This window comes from Amblyraja radiata, chromosome 13, assembly GCF_010909765.2.
Source record: "Amblyraja radiata isolate CabotCenter1 chromosome 13, sAmbRad1.1.pri, whole genome shotgun sequence".
Taxonomy (NCBI): Eukaryota; Metazoa; Chordata; class Chondrichthyes; order Rajiformes; family Rajidae; genus Amblyraja; species Amblyraja radiata.
Window position 1 is genome coordinate 40,358,402 of NC_045968.1, and position 19,566 is coordinate 40,377,967.

Here is a 19,566-nt window from a genome sequence, read left to right on the forward strand (position 1 = left end):
AATCATTCATGTCAGATGATTGATCAGCTGATTCATATTAAAATGCGGTGGAACTGAAGGACCGTGTTCTTAAGTGTGTTTTTAAAGGCTTGTTTTAACGGCAGCTTGCTGTAAAGAAGTACTGCATAGCTACACTTTTACCAAGGGCAACACAATTGACTTTACATATAAATTAAACTATAATCAATTCAGTCAGTCTAGTTTACTTTATTGTCATGTATACCGAGGTACAGTGAAAAGCTTTTGTTGCCTTTTGTTGCCAGTCAGCAGAGAGACAATACGTGATTACAATCGAGCGAGTTACAGTGTATAGATACATGATGAGGGAATAACGTTTAGTGCAAGGTAAAGCCAGCAAAGTCTGATCAAGGATAGTCCAAGGGTCACCACTGAGGTTGAAAGTAGTGCAGCACTGCTCTCTGGTTGTGATAGGATGATGCTACGTTGCTTGTGTCAGTGCAAATTGCTGTCTTCAGAGGCTTAGATGATAATACATGTGTTCCAGAGCAGTGCAAAAGAATCAAGACCATGTGGCCAGCACACGTCTGAGAGAGTACATATGGAAATTTCACACAGAGGACATTTTCACACAGAGAGTGGTGGGTCTGTGGACGATCTGCCAGAGGATAGACACAAAATGCTGGAGTAACTCAGCGGGTCAGGCAGCTTCTCTGGAGAAAAGTGACTATATTTTTTCTCCAGAACGTTGGAGTCTGAGGGGAGACCTGATGGAAGTTTATAAAATTGTGAGAGGCATAGCTATGGGAGACAGTCAGAATGTTTTTTTTTCCAGGGTGGAAATGTGAATGACTAGAGGGCATAACTGTAAGGTCAGGGCAGGAACGTTTAATGGAGGTTTGCGGGGCAAGTTTCTGTTTTACACATAGCGGTGGGTGCCTGGAATGTTCTGCCAGGTTTGGTGGTGGAGGCAGATACAATAATGATTTTAGAAGCTTTTATGGATTTGTAAGGAATGGGGCGACATGGCTCACATGCAGGCAGAGGAGATTAGTTTAGCATGGCAGCAGGTTTGGCACAGATATTGTGTGCTGAAGGGCCTGCTCCTGTGGTTTATAATTTAAAAAGTGCTTTATTGTCAACAGAACATTTTGGGATTCTAAAAGGGAGAGATCATATAGAACAGTACAACGCAGGAATGGGCCCTTCAGCCCACAATGTTTGTGCTGAACTTGATGCCTGGCTAGACACAAAATGCTGGAGTAACTCAGCGGGACAGGCAGCATCTTTGGAGAGAAGGAATGGGTGACGTTTCGGGTTGAGACCCTTCTTTAGGCCGATGTCAGGGGAGTGGGTAGGACAGAGATAGAATGTAGTCAGAGACAGTAAGGCCGGTGGGAGAACTGGGAAGGGGAGGGGATGGAGAGAGAGGGAAAGCAAGGGCTACTTGAAGTTAGAGAAGTCAATGTTCAAACCGCTGGGGTGTAAGCTACCCAAGCAAAATATGAGGTGTTTGTGTTGGGCCTCACTCTGACAATGGAGGAGGCCCAGGACAGAAAGGTCAGATTGGGAATGGGAGGGGGAGTTAAAGTGCTGAGCAACTGGGAGATCAGGTAGGTTTAGGCAGACTCAGCGGAGGTGTTCAGCGAAACAATCGCCGAGCTTGCGCTTGGTCTAAACTGATCTACTCTGCCTGTACATGATCCACTTCCCTCTATTCCCTGCACATCCATATGTCTGACTAAAAGCCTCTTAAACACCACTATCGTATCTGCCTTCACCACCACCCCTAGAAATGCTTTCCAGGTCCCCACCGCTCTGTGTAAAGAAGAACTTGTTCCGCACATCTCCATTAAACTGTCCTTATCTTATAGCTATGCCCTTGGACATTTCCACCCTGGGAAAAAGGTTCTGCCTGTCTACTCTATCTATGCCTCTTATAAATGTATACACTTCTATCATGTCTCCCCTCAACCTCCGGCATTCCAGAAAAAAACAATCCCTGTAGCTGGAACCCTCTAATCGAGAAACTCAGCGGGTGACGCAGCATCTATGGAGCAAAGGAAATAGGCAATGTTTCGGGTCGAAACCCTTCTTCAGTCTGAAGAAGGGTTTCGACCCAAAACGTTGTCTATTCCCTTCGCTCTGTGGATGCTGCCTCACCTGCTGAGTTTCTCCAGCATTGTCTACCTTTGATTTTCCAGCATCTACAGTTCCTTCTTAACCATTTTGTTAAACCGCTCCAAAGCCTCCACATCCTGCCTGTAATGGGGCGACCAGAACTGCACTCGAGGTGCTAATATAAATGCAAGTTCTACTTACGACACTGTGGACAGAGTGCAGTGTTTAGACTCTATGCCCTTGGGCTGCGGTGCCAGAATACTCTGCGGTGGGTTGTCATACCTGGTAATGATGTGTAACAGCTGGGAACTCAGCACCGCTTGTTTGGCCTTCTCTGGGTAACTGTAGGCAGAGAGCTCCTGCACCATATTGCCCACGGAATACAGGTAGCCCTTGTGCGGCAATGAAAAGAAGCAGAAGAGGCTGATTGTTCGTTTCTCCTTACTCCCTGGGGAACTGCTCGATTCAGAGTCCCCTACAGCAGAGTAGAAAACAACGTGTAGGTCTTGTATAATCACCTGGTTTTCAGCTCATACTTCCCCCTCCCCACATCAAAAGACACACACAGAGATATGCACCCAATCAGACACCCAAGCCGGCCGCAATCAAAAATGCGGACATGGATACCATGCATGGGCAGTTCTGCAATAATGCGACAGTTGCATTCCCAAGAATGCCTCATGTTAATGGGCCTGTCCCACTTAGGCGACTTTTTAGGCGAGTGCAGGAGACTCTGTGCTCGCCACATGTTCGCTGGTTGTCTCTGGTGAGTCTCCTTCATGGTCGCGAGGAGTTCCCGCATTCTGTTTTATGTTTATGATTAGTCATGATTAGTCATGTACAGCACTTTGTTGCAACAGTGGTTGTTTTTAAAGTGCTCTATAAATAAAGTTCAGTTCAGTTCAGTTCAGTTTGTCTCATTTTTTTTGTTAACCAGCATTTGCAGTTCCTTGTTTCCATACTTTTAAAGCCACAAAGCTCAATTATTAGGAGAATGTACAAAACAAAAGGAACTGTAGATGCTGGTTTACACAAAAGGATACAAAGGGTATCTTGGCAAATTAGAGGAGTCTTAGTTTCCATTCTGCACAAGATTTGAAAGACATTGTCATTGCCATAGACGGCTGTGGAGGCCAAGTCATTGGGTATTTTCAAAGCGGAGATTAACAGGTTCTTGATTAGTACGGGTGTCAAAGGTTACAAGGAGAAGGCAGGAGAATGGGGTTGAGAGGGAAAGATAGATCAGCCGTGATTGAATGGCAGAGTAGACCTGATGGGCCAAATGGCCTAATTCTGCTCCTATTACTTATGACATTAAATGTTTGCTCCTTTCCTTATCAATCCATTTGCAATTTTTTTTTTTGTCATATAAAAGGGTACCATAAACCTGCCCCGGATGAAAGGGTTGCAGGCCTGGCACCCGGGTTACATACCCAGGGAGGAATGAATGGGTGCATTACCGTAGAGTGCATGTCAGAAAGTGTAAGTGCTGGGATTGACTGATTATGCAGTCTTCTGCAAGCAATTGCTGCAGCTCTGCTTGGCTTGTGCTGTTAAGTAACTAGCACAGAGCAATGAGCAAATTAGTAAGCTCTATATTTCATTTCTACTACTTCCTTCTTTTCCTTCCCTTTTTTGCCATGACCACACACACCTCAGTTCATAAAACTTCCACCAGAGTGAAAAAGGCGATCGATTTGTTCCCCAAACCAGGCTCCAACCCCATCAGTTTAGAACGTAGATTCCGGGCTGAAAGTCATAGAGTCATACAGCACAAGAACAGACCCTTTGGCCCAACTTTGGCCTAACTCGTCCAAGCCAACCTCATCTACGCTGGTCACATTTGGCTCGTATCCCTCGAAACTTTTCCTATCCATATACCTGTCTAAGGGTCTTTTAAATATTGTTATGGTGCCTGCCTCAACCACTTCCTCTGGCAACTCGTTACACATACCCACCTCCCTATAGCTCAGGCCTCAAGTCCTGGCAACATCTTCGTAAATCTTCTCTGTGCTCATTCCAGCTTAATGACATCCTTTCTACAGCAGGGTGACCAAAACTAAGCACAGTTCTCCAAGTCTGTTCGCACCAACACCGTACAACTGTGACATAACATCCCAAATTCTATACTCAATACTGTTTGATGAAGGCCAATGTACCAAAAGCCTTCTTGACCACCCTATCTACCAGTGACCCCACTTTCAGGGAACTATGTACCTATACTCCTAGTTCCCACTGCTCTACAACCCTCCCCAGAACCATGCACTGCGAAGGTCCTGCCCTGGTTTGACTTCCCAAAACACAGCACCTCGCACTTATCTGCATCAAACTCAATTAGTCATTCCTCTGCCTATTTCCCCAGCTGATCAAGACCCTGCTGTAATTTTTAATAACAAAGTTCTGGTTAAAGCAATGCAGGAAAGCAAACAAATACAACTTGGTAGGATTTAATGTGCTGAACGTTACTGTACCTGCCGCGAATATTGGGAGGAGCTGTAGAGAGTGCAGCGAAGTTTTCTCCTCCAAGTAAATATGGGATAGATCTGGTGTGAAACGCCTTGGAATAGAAAAAACAAATCGAATTACAATTTATCTTCCAATACGACATGCACTCAACACAAACCCACAGAACTGGTATCTCCAGGGTGGTCGAATGGTTGTGTTGGAAGGAACTGCCGATGCTGGTTTAAACTGAAGACAGACACAAAAAACTGGAGTAACTCAACGGGTCAGACAGCATCTCTGGAGAAAGGGAATCGGTGAAGTTTTGAGACTGAGATTCAGGGGAAAGGGAAATGAGAGATATAGACGGTGATGTAGCGACATATACAACAAATGAATGAAAGATATGCAAAAAAGTACCGATGATAAAGGAAACAGGCCATTGTTAGCTGTGTGGTAGTGAAAACCAGCACAGACAATTTGTTCCTCTGCCTGTGTCTGCCTTTTTTTTTTAAAGACCTTTAGGGATACAGTGTGGAAACAGGCCCTTCGGCCCACTGAATCCGTGCAGACCAACGATCTCCCATACACTAGCTCTATCCTGCACACAAAGTGCAATTTACAGAAGCTAATTAACCTACAAACCAACATGTCTTTGGAATGTTGGAAGAAACCGGAGCACCCGGAGTAAACCCATACGGTCACAGGGAGGATGTGCAAACTCTGCACAGTGGGACCCAAAATCAGATGGAACCCGGGTCTCTGACACTGTGAGGTAGCAGCTTCACCTGCTGTGCCACCGTGCTGCCATTGGGTGAAATGGATAACAGTCCCAAGCCTGAACAATTATAAATGATCAAATCATGAAAGCATGCAGCAACGTTTGCAATGTACGACGCTCAAATGTCACCACTGAATCAGTTCCACTGTCCATTTGGTTTGTATGTTCCAGAATACTACAATTTTCTGCATGGTAGTCATCCTCATTGATGTTGGTCTACTATTGTCATGTGTATGGGACACAGTGATGATATCCAGGTGAATCAAACCATAGCGTCATGCAGCACAGAAACAGGCCCTATGGCCCAACTCACCCATATTTAAGAATAAGGGGTAGGCTGTTTTGAACTGAAATGAGGAAAAACTTTTTCACTCAGAGAGTTGTGAATTTGTGGAATTCTCTGCATCAGAAGGCAGTGGAGTCCGATTCACTGGATGCATTGAAAAGAGAGTTAGATAGAGCTCTTAGGGCTAGCTGAATGAAGGGATATGGGGAGAAAGCAGGAACGGGGTACTGATTGTGGATGATCAGCCATAATCACATTGAATGGCAGTGCTGGCTCAAAGGGCCAAATGGACTACTCCTGCACCTATTGTCTATGTATCTATGCCAACCTTTCTTTTTTTTAACAGGAGGCAGATTATGTTTTAATTGCAAAGCACAGCACCTCGTGTATAAAATCATGAGAGGAATAGATTGGGTAGATGCACAGAATCTCTTGCCCAGATTATGGGGAATCGAGGACCAGAGGACCTAGGTTCAAGGTGCAGGGGAAAAGATTGAATAGGAATCAGAGGAGTAACCTTTTTCAAAAGGTGGTGGGTGAATGGAACAACTGCCAGAGGAGGTAGTTGTGGCTGGGACTATCCCATCGTTTAAGAAACAATTAGATAGGTACATGGATAGGACAAGTTTGGAGGGATATGGACCAAGCGCAGGTAGGTGGGACTGGACATGTAGCTGAGACAAGTTGTGTGGGGAAGTTGGGCCAAAGTCCTGTTTCCACACAGTATGACTCTATGAGTTTACTATGGTACGTTGATGACTCAGAAAGTGATTCCAGACAGTTCCTGTCTGATTGCATCAAGGAGATACAATAGTTATGTCAGAATCAGCAGTGTGGCATTGTTGATTGGGTTATTCATTTGGCTCCCCTTCAGGGTAGGTTTTCTCCTGCACCATACGTAGCCAACAGAAGGGGAACCAGACCCACTTAGACCATTCCACATAGCATGCTCAGATAACAATGAGGGTTGCTCAGTAGAGCAGCAGTAGAGTTGCTGCCTTTGAGCGGCAGAGACCCAGATTCAATCCTGACTACAGGTGCTTTCTGTACGGAGTTTGTACGTTCTCTCTGTGACTGCATGGGTTTTCTCTAGGTTTCCTCCCACACTCCAAAGACGTACAGGTTTGTAGGTTAGTTGGCTTCGGTAAAATTGCACATTGACCCCAGTGTTAGTGTATGGGGTGATCGCTGGTTGACGTGGACTCGGTGGACTGAAGGGCCTGTTTCCACTTTGTATCTCTAAAGTATAAACATGACCAACAGCTCTTGGTAATGAGTTTCCCACTTCAGACTGCTGACCTGCTCAGAGAAAGGATTGTGACCATTTATCGTACCAAGGCATACGGTTCCGAACCTATGCAAGATCGCCTCTCAAGCCTCCTACATCCAATGAGAATAAAGCCAACCTATCCAATCTCTTCCTATAACTACAGCCCTCCATTCCAGGCAAAGTGCTGGTGACGATAGACACAAAGTGCTGGAGTAACTCAGTGGGACATGCAGCATCTCTGGAAAAGAAGGATAGGTGATGTTTTAGGTCAGAACTCTTCAGTAGACCAGTGCAGAGGCCTAGCGAATCTCTTCAGTACTCTCTCTATTGCAACTACATCCTTCCACTTTTTTTCCTTTTGGGGTGGCACAGCGGTAGAGTTGCTGCCTTACAGCACTGGAGACCCAGGGTTCAATTCTGACTACAGGTGCCGTCTGTACGGAGTTTGTACGTTCTCCCCGTGACCTGCTTGGGTTTTACCCGGTGTCTTCGGTTTCCGCTCACAGGTTTGGAGGTTAATTGGCTTGGTAAAACTGTCAATTGTCCCTAGAGCGTGAAGCGATAATGTGTAGGGATCGCTGGTTGCCACGGACCCGGAGGCCCGAAGAGCCTGAGTCCACGCTGCATCTCCAAACTAAACTAAACTAAATGCGTTGTCTCCTCCACATTACCTTCTTCTTGCTTCACAATTCACATCTCTTCAATCCTTTTGTCTCACACCTTCTTTATTTTATTTCATCTCTGGCCTTTGTCCACCATTTGCCTACGGAAACCCCGACACCTGCATTGACCTATTACCTGACAGACTTTATCCTCTCCCTTCTCTCTTCTAGCTTCTCTCCACCCTCCCCCCCCCCCCCCCCGTCCACTAAGCCCACCACCCACAATCTGTCTGAAAAAAAGCCCTGACCCAAAACACCACCTATTCATATTCTCCGGATATGCTGCCTGACTCACTGAGTTACTCCAATATTGTGCCTTTTTGTTGTTGTAAATCAGCATCTGCCTGTGTTTGGTCCATACCCGTCTAAACCTATCCTATCCATGTACTCTCATGATTTTGTACATCTCTATAAGATCACCCCTCCACCTTCTGCGCTCCAAGGAATAAAACCCTAGCCTGCCCAATCGTTTCCTGTCGCTCAGGCCCTCGAGTCCTATTCTCTACCCGTCAGCCAGTCCCAACATTACAGCAATCACTCTGGTAAAGGTTTGTCGCACCCTCTCTCTCTATGACAAGTATTTCCATTGACAGAAGAAAACAAGCAAAGCTGCACACCACAGTTTGTGGAGGGAGGAAAGGAGGGAGAGAGAGTGAGATCAAGTGATAAGATGAAGAAAGCGGTTGCAAAACCTATGACCAAGCTGACAACACAGGGACCAACGGTAGCGATCACAATCACAATTGTGCAAGCGTGTAGATAGTACAGAGGGCTTTGGGTCGTTGCAGAAATAGAGCAGGACAAGGCCATGAAGGGATTAATAAAACAAAGTATAGGAATTCAAATAATCGAGTTAAAGCTATGTCATCATCTATAAACGGGCCCCTGTACAATGGGATAAAATAAACCTTTTGCACAATTCAGCAGGTTACGAGGTGGCACAGCTGATAGAGTTGTTGCTTCACAGCACCAGAGACCTGGGTTTGATCCTGACCATGGGTGCCGTCTGTGTGAAGTTTGTACGTCCTCCCTGTGACCGTATGGCAGGCACCTGCCGTGAGTAATTACTCAGGGTAGGCAGTCAGTCGGCTTTTTAAACAATCTTAAACAGCGCATGCGCAGATTGTTCTCTCCGTAAAAATAAAGAATAAAAATAATGAAAGTAACAATTAAATTTGCACAAGGCTTCCAAATCTCCTTCATTCTGAATTACTAAAAGGGTGTGGGGTGGAGGGCAGGTGGAGAGATGGTGGGAAAAACGGGAGCACACAGGGACAAGTTGAATCAGTTGTGATCTTATTGAATGACAATACTAGTTCAGGGGACCAATTGGGGGGAGAGTTCCTTTCACAGCGTGTGGTGAGTCTGGCCAGGGGTAAAGTTGGGAGGGCAGGAGCATTGAGAAGGAGGGGGTCGGGGATCATGCCAGCAACTCACTCACTTACCGCTCCGGGCGCAGAGCCACAGCATTGTGGCCGGGGAGGGAAGCAGCTCGGGTGGCTGTGAGCGGCCGCCGGACCTCAGCGCCTTCTGCCGGCCCGCTCACCTCTGGCAGTGCTCTCCATCTGAACAGTGAGGGGACCAGCTCAAGAGCAAAGATCATAGAGTGGAGCGGGTCAGCGGGCGATGGATAACAGGACAGCGGGCAGTGGACACTCCTGTGTCAGCGCGAACTGACACCTGCAGTAAGCTCCGCCACCCGCTGTCCTGTTATCCATCACCCGCTGACCCGCTCTTGAGCTGGTTGCTCTGGCATGATCCCCGACCCCCTCCTTCTCAACGCTCCTGCCCTCCCGCAACTTTACCGCAGGCCAGACTCCCCACACACTGTGAAAGGAACTCTCCCCCCCCCCCCCCAGCGGCACTGTCCTTTTACAGCCGCTTCCCACATTACAGCCGCTTGCGCTGCGTAGTACACAGTCCATGCTGCAAAGGCAGAATTTCAGCTGCCTTCAGCTCTGCTTGAAATTGACGGCTTGAAGCAGTGCCCACGGCACGTGGGCTGCACACACTTTCCCGTATTACATGTAGTGCGCATGAAAGGCACGGAGAATTATGCCCAAGAGATCGATCTCTCAGGTAGGCAAAATTCTCCCGTGCCTTTACTATTTATATTTAATAATTATCATTTTATAATTTTAGTCAGGGTAGGCAGTGCTATTGCGAATTGCCACGTATGTGTAGGTGAGTAATAGAATTTGGGGGAGGGGGAGAAGATTTATTACAATATGGAAAGAATAATAATGTTGGATTAGATTAGTGCAGGATTAGTGTAAATGGGTGATTGAAGGCCCGCGTGGATTTGGTGGAAGAGCCTGTTTCTGTGACATGCTGTATTTTTCTACCTATCTGTCTGTCTATCAAATAGGAACAAAGTGCTGGAGTAACTCAGCAGGTCAGGCAGCATCTCTGGGCAACATGGATAGGTGACGTTTGTAGGGGAGAGAAAACCTATTACAATCAGTCTGAAGAAGGGTCCCGATCTGAAACGTCACTTATTCCTATTCTCCAGAGATACTGCCTGATCTGTTGAGTTACTCCAGCACTTTGGGTCTTTTTTTCCTGTAAATCGGCATCTGCAGTTCCTCGTGCCTCTAACTAATCGGTCCTGCCTTACCTGTACAGAATCTGCTGGAAGTGCAAGCAATCCCGTGGCTCAGTATTCAAACCCTCTGTCCCCGTGCACTCTAAGCTGATTATGACTCCAGATCCAGACGCATCTTCACCAAGTAGCTCCAAGGGGCCCTGAAAGAGGACAAAGTCATCCTGTCCTTGGCTCAGAGAATCTGCTGAATGAAACGCACAAAGCCAGAGATCAGTTAACAACATTTGTGGCATCGAGTGCCTTATACACAATGTTTGTATTTCACACAAGATTCCAACATCTGTAGTTTCTTGTGTATGAAAAAAAAATTATATATATTTTATATGTATATGTTATTTATATTATAAATAAAATATATAATATATTTGTTATATGTGTGTGTTTATGAGGTGTGGACAATACAAATAAAATTAGGGCGGCATGGTGGCGCAGCGGTAGAGTTGTTGCCATATAGTGCTTCCAGCACCAGAGACGCGAGTTCAATCCTGGCTAAGGATACTGTCTGCATGGAGTTTGTACTTTCTCCCCATGACCGCGTGGGGTTTCTCCGAAAACTTTGGTTTCCTCCCACACTCCAAAGATGTACAGGTTTGTAGGTTAATTGGCTTGGTATAAATGTAAAAACTGTCCCCAGAGTAGGAAAGTGTGTTAATGTGCGGGAATTGTTGGTTGGTGCGGACTCGGTGGTTTGAAGGGCCTGTTTCCACGCTGTATCTCTAAACTAAACTGCATAAAAGTAATATTGTATTGGTAATACTTTGAAATGTGCAAATTATGTGTAGACTCTTTTCCAGAATATATAACTTACATTCTATGAACGTCTTTAATATTTTACAATTTTTTATATTATATCTTTGAATTACATTTGTTTATTTTATAGATTGTCCTTTTTGTTTCTCAATACTGGTTCCTTGTTACACTACATTTCACTGATCCAATCCAAGGACGTGATTGATTTGTAATAAAAAGGAACTGGAGATGCTGGTTTCTACCAAAGACAGACACAAAATGCTGGAGTAACTCGAAGGTAGAAAGAATTGCTGGAGAAACTCAGCGGGTCAGCCAGCTTCCCTGGAGACCATGGATATGTGACATTTTGGGTCGGGACCCCTCTTCAGACTGATACGCAAGTAATTTGTTTTGATTCACAGGGTCTACTGGAGACTGTGAAATGGAGGAGGGGGAGGGGTTGCAGACAGCGATGGGAGCTCAGAGACCCTAGAAGCAGGAAGAAGGACATGCAAACTGGTCCATAGCAGTTAAGGCATGATATTGCAGTTGAGATCAGACTTTAGTCATAAATGCAAGCAAAGATACCCGACAGGATATGTTGGTGTCAAATGATGGGATGTGACATGGAAATTATTGCCATTGAGTTCCGCTCCAAACATAATGGAGCTTCACGAGGACAGTACTAAAAACAAAAATTGTGCCTCACTTTTGAATTTCTAACGCAAGATGTCTTTTAATGATTAGAACGAATGAAATACTATTAAAGGCACCTTTGCAATATAGAGCCCAATCTGGCCATAGAAATACACCAACACAATTGCTGCATAATATCTATCATCTTCTTCTTCTTATTGAGTCCACACACAAGATTAGAAGTTGTTCGGCCAGAGCTGGACACACTTCTCGGCATCTGCATACAATGGTGTCCGTCTTGCACTTTTTGTGCGTTGGTGAAAACAGGGCCGCGACGTGAACGCTCTTTCCTTGACCCCCCATAATATCTTTTAGATTAGTTTAATTTAGAGATACATTGTGGAAACAGGCCCTTTGGCTCACCGAGCCCACGCCGACCAGCAATCCCCGCACACTGACACATATGAGGGACAATTTACAATTTTACCGAAGCCAATTAGCCGACAAACCTCTACGTCTTTGGAGTGCGGGAGGAAACCAGAGCACCCAGAGAAAACCCATGCAGGTCACGGGAAGAACATATTAGTGGGAGTCCCTAATGAATAAATACTGACCAGTATATAGTCCTCAGCTCTTCTGCTGTTGTCAATTGACTCTTATGCCCACCTGAAGGTGAGATTTTGGCTAGATTAGAAGTACCAACTCTCCCACCCTTACATAATTAAAGTTTGGAGTAAAGAAAGACATAAAATGCCAGAGTAACTCAGCAGGTCAGGCAGTATCCTTCTTCAGATGGAATAACTTGTTTATTACGGTGTTTATTGAGTATTATGGGTACACAGTACTAATGTACTTGGCACAGTGGCGCAGCGGTAGAGTTGCTGCCTTACAGCGCCAGAAACCCAGGTTTAATCTTGACCTCGGGTATTATTTGTGTGGAATTCGCACTTTCTCCCTGTGACCACATGAGTTTCCTTCAAGTGCTCTGCTTCCCTCACACATCCCAAAGACATGCAAGTTTGCAAATTAATTGATCCTTAGTGTGTCGGGAGTGGATGAGAAACTGGGACAACACGGAAATAGCTTGCAGTATTTTACAATCAATCAAAACATTGTTGATATTAGTTTACCCTGTTAATTTAAAGAAAGAACTCGTATCTTTTTTAATCGCAGATGACTTCAAGCCATCTTCAATCGAAGAGGCTGGAATGTAGCAAAACTATGTTCCCAGTAGCGGTGTATTAGTAATAGGAAAATCTGCCGTGCTGAGGATAAGTATTGCCAATAATACCCAAGAGAAATAAATTTAAAAACCATTGTATCTTTTATGCAGGCCCAAGAGAACATTAAGAATTCAACCTTTTTTTTCAGTTTGGGGAAGCTTGGAGTGTTATGCTTGCTTCAATGATCAGTCCACATTTTGAGGTCACAACCTTCGAACCCATCGCTTTCCAACTACATCTCATCTGTACAGAGCTCAGCTTCAATGTTACATTTGGCTTGATTCCACATTCGGGAAGGCACAGTTGGGCAGCAGTAGAGTTGCTGCCTTACAGCGACAGGAACCTGGGTTCAATCCTGACTACGGGTGCTGTTTGTAAGGAGTTTGTACGTTCTCCCCGTGACTGTATGTGTTTTCTCCGTGTGCTCTGATTTCCTCCCACAACAAAGATGTACAGGTTTGTAGGTTAATTGGCTTCAGCAAATAGTAAATTGTCCGTCATGTATAGGACAGTGTACTGGGGGGATCGCTGGTTGGCACGGGTTCAACGGGCTGAAGGGCCTATTTCCATTTTATCTCTAAACTAAATTAAACTATTGCAGGGCTAAAGCACCAGAGAGCCCGGATCGATCTTGACCTCTGCTGCTATCTCTGTGGAGTTTGCCGGTTCTCCCTGTGACCATGTGGGTTTCCAGCAGGTGCTCCGGTTCCGTCCCGCATCCCAGAGACGTGGGGGGGGTTGAAGGGTTGCCCTCCATGAATTGCCCCTAGTGTGTAGTGCGCAGATGAGAAAGTGGGGTAACATAGAACTAGTGTGAACGGTTGATCGATGGTCGGCATGGACATGGTGGGCAGAAGGACCTCTTTACATACTGTATCTCTGAAAAAAAGATGAAAGTAATGTCAGTAATTTGATTAATTTGCTACAAACCTTCTGCAGGTTTGTTGTCTTCTCCGTACATTTCTTTGTTGGGCGGCAAGGCTTTCGGAGGGATCTGCGGCTGCCTCTCACTCTCCATATCTTGGACATTCTGCAGTTTCAACACCAGCACCTCCAAGTCTGACACCAGAGCCAAGCAGCCATTGCAGAAGGCCACTTCCAGCAGCTCCAGAGCGACATGCACAATGAGGAATCGCTCAAAGTCCAACACTGGGCTTTCGCCGTCCGCTAGCCCTTCCTTCAAGCGGAACAACACCACCTTATTTTGACATCCGACTATTAGATCCCCCTTCACCGGGCAACAGGCAATGGAGACGGGAGGCTCTGATAGTGGCACCTCTATAATTTCCAATTGATCCTTGGGAGCTCCGATAAATGGAGCGTGCAGCGCGTGTCCCACCATCCGGATGCTGACTCGTGAGATCTCCCTCGTCTGGCATCTTCTCCAATTCAAGTAGACATGGAGAGAGAGGACCTTGTTGTTCTCTTCAATTGCCGCAAGGTAATTTCCTGAGGTTAATAGAAAGGTCAGACATAAAATAAAAAAATACGATTGACAAATGCATTTGATTTCAGTGGTTACAAATCAAATTTAAATTACAACACATTTTGGGCAGCACAGTGGCGCAGCAGTAGAGTTTCTGCCCTGCAGCCCCAGAGACCTGGGTTAATAGTTTAGTTTATTGTCACGTGTACAGTGAAAAGCTTTTGTTGCATCAATGGAAAGACTATACATGAATAATCGAGCTATCCACATTGTATAGATACATGATAAAAGAAATAACATTTAGTGCAAGATAAAGCCTAGTAAAGTCTGATTAAAGATAGGCCGAGTGTCTCCAGTAAAGTAGATAGTAGCTCAGGAGTGCTCTCCAGATATTGATAGAATGGTTCAGTTGTCTGATAAGAGCTGGAAAGAAACTGACCGTGAATCTGGAGGTGTGTGTTTTCACTGTTCTGTACCTCTTGCCTGATGGAAGAGGGGATTCTCATCCCGGTTCAGGTTCGATCCTGACAATGGGCGCTGTCTGTACGAGTTTGTACGTTCTCCCTGTGACCACATGGGTTTCTCTGTGTGCTCTGGTTTCTTCCCACTCTCCAAAGACGTACAGGTTTGTAGGTTTGTAGCCTTTGGTAAAAGTTGTAAATTGTCCCTGGTGTGTAGGATGGTGCTAGTGTACGGGGAGATTGCTGGTCACCACAGACTCAGTGGGCCGAAGGGCCTGTGTCCACTTTGTATCTCCAAAGTAATGTAACTAAATCTGATGTGCTTAAAACTATATCATTTAACATACAGCATTTGTATCTCATCCATCATACAAATGATACCTGATATCTATAACTACACCATTAAATATACAACCCATACAAGGTATTTCATAGAAATACTGACTGTTTGAAGGAGGAGGAGTTAATTGCTGGCACGCAAAATAGCTCAGAAGATAAATAAATTACATTAAATATGCAGAGGAATATTCACCCTTCTCCTTTGCCCTCCTTTGTACACTCGAGTCCCCCATTACTCTTCCCCCTCCCCCTGTCCCCTCCCACCTATACCCATCCCTCCATCTTTGCATTTCACACATCATCTCCCTTTCCCTCACACCCTATTGCCGCCTTTTCATCTCTTGCCTTTGTCACTTACTCCACCCATCTATCAATCAACACCACCCCCCATCTTTTCACCTGTACCCACCTATCACTTCAAGACACAAAGTGCTGGAGTAACTCAGTGGGTCAGACAGCATCTCTGGAGGAGATTTGGGTTTTGGGTCCGGAGCCGCATTCAGACTGCAGTCTGAGAAAGGCTTCCAACCCAAAATGCCACCTATTCCTTTTCTCCAGAGATGCTGACTGGCCCACTTAATTACTCCAGCACTTTGTGTCTACCTTCGGTGTAAACCAGCAACTGCAGTTCCTTCCCACACATGGCACTGACCTGAACAATCACCTATCCATGTTCTCCAGAGATGCTGCCTGACCAGCTGAGTTACTGCTGCATTTTGTGTCTTCTTTTGTACACCAACATCTGCAGTACCTTGTATCCACCTATCACTTGCCAGGCTTTGTCCTGTCCCTTCCGCCCTCTTCCAGCTTTCTCTCCCCTACCACACCCAGTCTGAAACAATCTCCATTCCCTCCTCAGATGCTGCCTGGCCCGCAAAGTTACTCCAGCACTTCGTGTCTTGAAGAGATAGGTGGTTAGGGGGGGGGGGGGGGGGGGGGGGGGGATGTTTTGCATAAATATACGCAATCTGTTCGATATCTTGTTTGCAGAGAAACAGATCAACCGGCAGAGAATTAAAAAAAAGACGATTACAATTCTGTACTTTCACATTTACATTGTCACAACTATTCTGCTTTCAAACTGGGTTGGCCACACATTTATACGGAGTGCTATAAGAAGTGGTAATTACTTCATATCAATAAAACTGTCATGCGCAAACAACATTTACCTCTGTCGCTGTATGTGATTTTCTGGACTTTCCCGAGAGTGGAGAACGTGCAGATGGGCTCGCATCCGTTGTGGGCAACGCTGAACGTCGCCACTTTACACCCAGAGGAGAAGACGAAGAGAGTGTCTTTCCCGCAGCAGACAGAGTCCGGCTCGTGTTCGGCCGGGACGATCTGCTGGGAGGAGAAACGGGTGGCAGTCGTACACACGCACCATTTCCAATGCCTCGCATCGAGATCGTGTGCAGAGGAAGCGACGAAGGACGGCTGTCGGCCCATTAACCTGCTGGGATCAAATGGAACGAGGAGTAACTGACGTTCACAGTTAAACCAGTCTGTTTTCACTTGTGCTCAGCTTTCAAAGAAGAACAATTAAGCAATCCAACTTTCACAAATGATGCAAATTAAAAGCGCTTAAACACAGGGCATTGCAGAGTACAGCACAGGGACAGGCCCTTCGGCCCACAACGTCTGTGCCAAACATGATGCCAAGTAAAACTAATCTCCTCTGCCTGCATGTGACCCATATCCCTCCATATCTATGTGCTAACGTTAACATCTGCACTTTAACCGTGTCAAATCTCCTTGAGGGAATTTTGATTTAAAAGCAACTAATTTATTTCCGACTGACCGGGTTGCAGGCCGTTGTTTTGCTGTGGGTTCACATTGCTGCATTTGACCGCTATGCCTGCAGCTCCGATAGTTCCCCTGCTCTCAGTCCACCAAACACCAGCCCCTTGCTGTGGGAATGATCGCAACTCCAGCGCTGCTTCCGCGTCTGCCGTCGCCGCCCCGCCCCGCCCCCCACCCAATCGCAACCCAGTTACCACGTCTTATTTTTGTCCACCGTCCCTTCAGACCAAAGATCTTTGCTTCAGACGGTCCCGGAGCGTAACTGATCAATGCAGGACGAACAACCTTTGTAACTGGAGTCATGGAGCAGAGAGAGCTGCCCATCGGTGCCGGGGTGCGCTCCCACGAGCAGTGGCCGATGCATTCAGAGGTCTTTGGGAATGACAGTCACGAAGTAAACACGAGGCAATGAGAACTGCAGGGATCGGGCGGTGTTAATGTGTCACGAGAACGAAATCCTAGAGCAAACGACTTGGCTTTACGCGATTAAATAACATCAAATACAAATACAGAGTCTCTTTGCCGCTGAAACACCGCGTCCCCGATTCCTTTACTTCCTAACAATCGATCCTCTCCCCCTTCCTTTTCTCTAACACCTCCTTTTTTCACCCCCCCCCCCTCCCTCCCCATTTCTCGCTCCCTCACTTTACTCCCCTCTACCTATAATTCCCCCTCACTCTCCCCATCCCTCCCTCCCTCTTTCTCAACCCCACCCCCCCCATCCCTGTGCCCCACCAGGACTCGCACCCATTTCTCCCCGCTCCCACATTCCTTCCTCTGGCTTCTCAATGTGCAATTTTTCAATCCTTTTGTCTCACACCTTCTGCTTTTATCTCTGGCCTTTGTTCCAACCACCTGCCTATCAATTTTTCTTAAATGTTGCGATAGTACTTGCCTCAACTACCTCCTCCAGCAGCTCGTTCCATACACCCACCACCTTTTGTGTGAAAAAGTTACCCCTCCGGTTCCAATAAACATTTACCTTTGAGAATGTTATGTTTCTGCCTAGGACATGGCTGTAACATTTGTGAACACTTTTTTGTGGGGTTGAAACATTCTTTCTGTTTAACATAGATTAACAACACACAGTTAATAATTTTCTAAGTGGATTGAAGCTAGTATTGGATTAAAAATGAAATACATTAAGAATCATTCACAAATCACATGAAGCAGATCTTGTGATGAGATCTGTTCAACCGAGTTCTTGTTAGTCTTTGGCTGTGCTTACTGTCAATCAAGAGGCAAGGAACTACATGAAAACATAAGGAATTGCAGGCACTGGTTTAACAATCAACGTTAAAATCAGCGGTAACTAATGAGAGTGAAAAATATAATCAACGGAGCTGTTTATTTACTGGAAAGCAAGAGGACTACGAAAGGTTTGATTATTAATCATATATAAGAAGATATTTCACTCCTGCCATCGGGAAGAAGACATAGAAGCCAGGAAACTGACATCCAGGTTCAGGAACAGCTTCTTCCCTCCAGCTATCAGGCACTACAACCTCCAAATATACTCTGAACAGCATAGATTCTTATGTGTATGTATGTGTGGTATAAATGTGAGGTTATCCACTTTGGTGGCAAAAACAGGAAAGTAGATTATTCTCTGAATGGTGGCCGATTAGGAAAGGGGGAGATGCAACAAGACCTGGGTGTCATTAAAAGTAGGCATGCAGGTGCAGCAGGCAGTGAAGAAGGCGAATGGTATGTTAGCATTCATAGCAAAAGGATTTGAGTATAGGAGCAGGGAGGTTCTACTGCAGTTGTACAGGGTCTTGGTGAGACCACACCTGGAGTATTGCGTACAGTTTTGGTCTCCTAATCTGAGGAAAGACATTCTTGCCATAGAGGGAGTACAGAGAAGGTTCACCAAACTGATTCTGGGATGTCAGGACTTTCATATGAAGAAAGACTGGATAGACTCGGTTTGTACTCGCTAGAATTTAGAAGATTGAGGGGCGATCTTATAGAAACTTACAAAATTCTTAAGGGGTTGGACAGGCTAGATGCAGGAAGATTGTTCCCGATGTTGGGGAAGTCCAGAACAAGGGGTCACAGTTTAAGGATAAGGGGGAAATCTTTTAGGACCGAGATGAGGAAAACTTTTTTCACACAGTGGTGAATCTCTGGAATTCTCTCCCGCAGAAGGTAGTTGAGGCCAGTTCATTGGCTATATTTAAGAGGGAGTTAGATGTGGCCCTTGTGGCTAAAGGGATCAGGGGGTATGGAGAGAAGGCAGGTACAGGATACTGAGTTGGATGATCAGCCATGATCATATTGAATGGCGGTGCAGGCTCGAAGGGCCGAATGGCCTACTCCTGCACCTATTTTCTATGTTTCTATGTAGTGTGTGTATATATTGATCAAGCTTTTCCCTTTGAGAATAGGGAAGATTCAAACAAGAGGACATGACTTCAGAATTAAGGGACAGAAGATTAGGGGTAACATGAGGGGGAACTTCTTTACTCAGAGAGTGGTAGCGGTGTGGAATGAGCTTCCAGTGGAAGTGGTGGCGGCAGGTTCATTGGTATCATTTAAAAATAAATTGGATAGGCATATGGATGAGAAGGGAATGGAGGGTTATGGTATGAGTGCAGGCAGGTGGGACTAAGGGAAAAAAGTTGTTCGGTACGGACTTGTAGGGCCGAGGTGGCCTGTTTCCGTGCTGTAATTGTTATATGGTTATATGGTTATATTAATTTCTCTAACTTCAAGGAACCATTGCAGCACTCTCTCCGTTCCTCCCCCACAGGTCATTGTACTAGCTTCAAAGCTGTCTTGTTGAGTCTCATTGTATGTAACTCGTTTTCACCACAGCTAACAA

General features: G+C 45.7%; 1 protein-coding gene across 3 annotated transcripts in view; it reads right to left on the reverse strand.

Annotated features, from left to right (window-relative positions):
- Positions 1-16,898, reverse strand: part of hps3 (HPS3 biogenesis of lysosomal organelles complex 2 subunit 1) — a 39,607-nt gene extending 22,709 nt beyond the window's left edge. The window contains exons 1-6 of one of the 3 annotated variants that reach the window (XM_033031870.1): positions 16,738-16,898; positions 16,109-16,389; positions 13,644-14,162; positions 10,138-10,309; positions 4,551-4,636; positions 2,362-2,554 (exon numbers count right to left, since the gene is read on the reverse strand). In XM_033031870.1, coding sequence (XP_032887761.1) covers positions 2,362-2,554; positions 4,551-4,636; positions 10,138-10,309; positions 13,644-14,162; positions 16,109-16,389; positions 16,738-16,781 — 1,295 coding nt within the window. In that variant the 5' untranslated portion in view covers positions 16,782-16,898. Of the gene's footprint in view, positions 1-2,361; positions 2,555-4,550; positions 4,637-10,137; positions 10,310-13,643; positions 14,163-16,108; positions 16,393-16,737 lie in introns of all 3 variants that reach the window. The other 2 variants (XM_033031868.1, XM_033031869.1) reach the window with 2 other exon arrangements.
- Between the last annotated feature and the right edge of the window lie 2,668 nt (positions 16,899-19,566).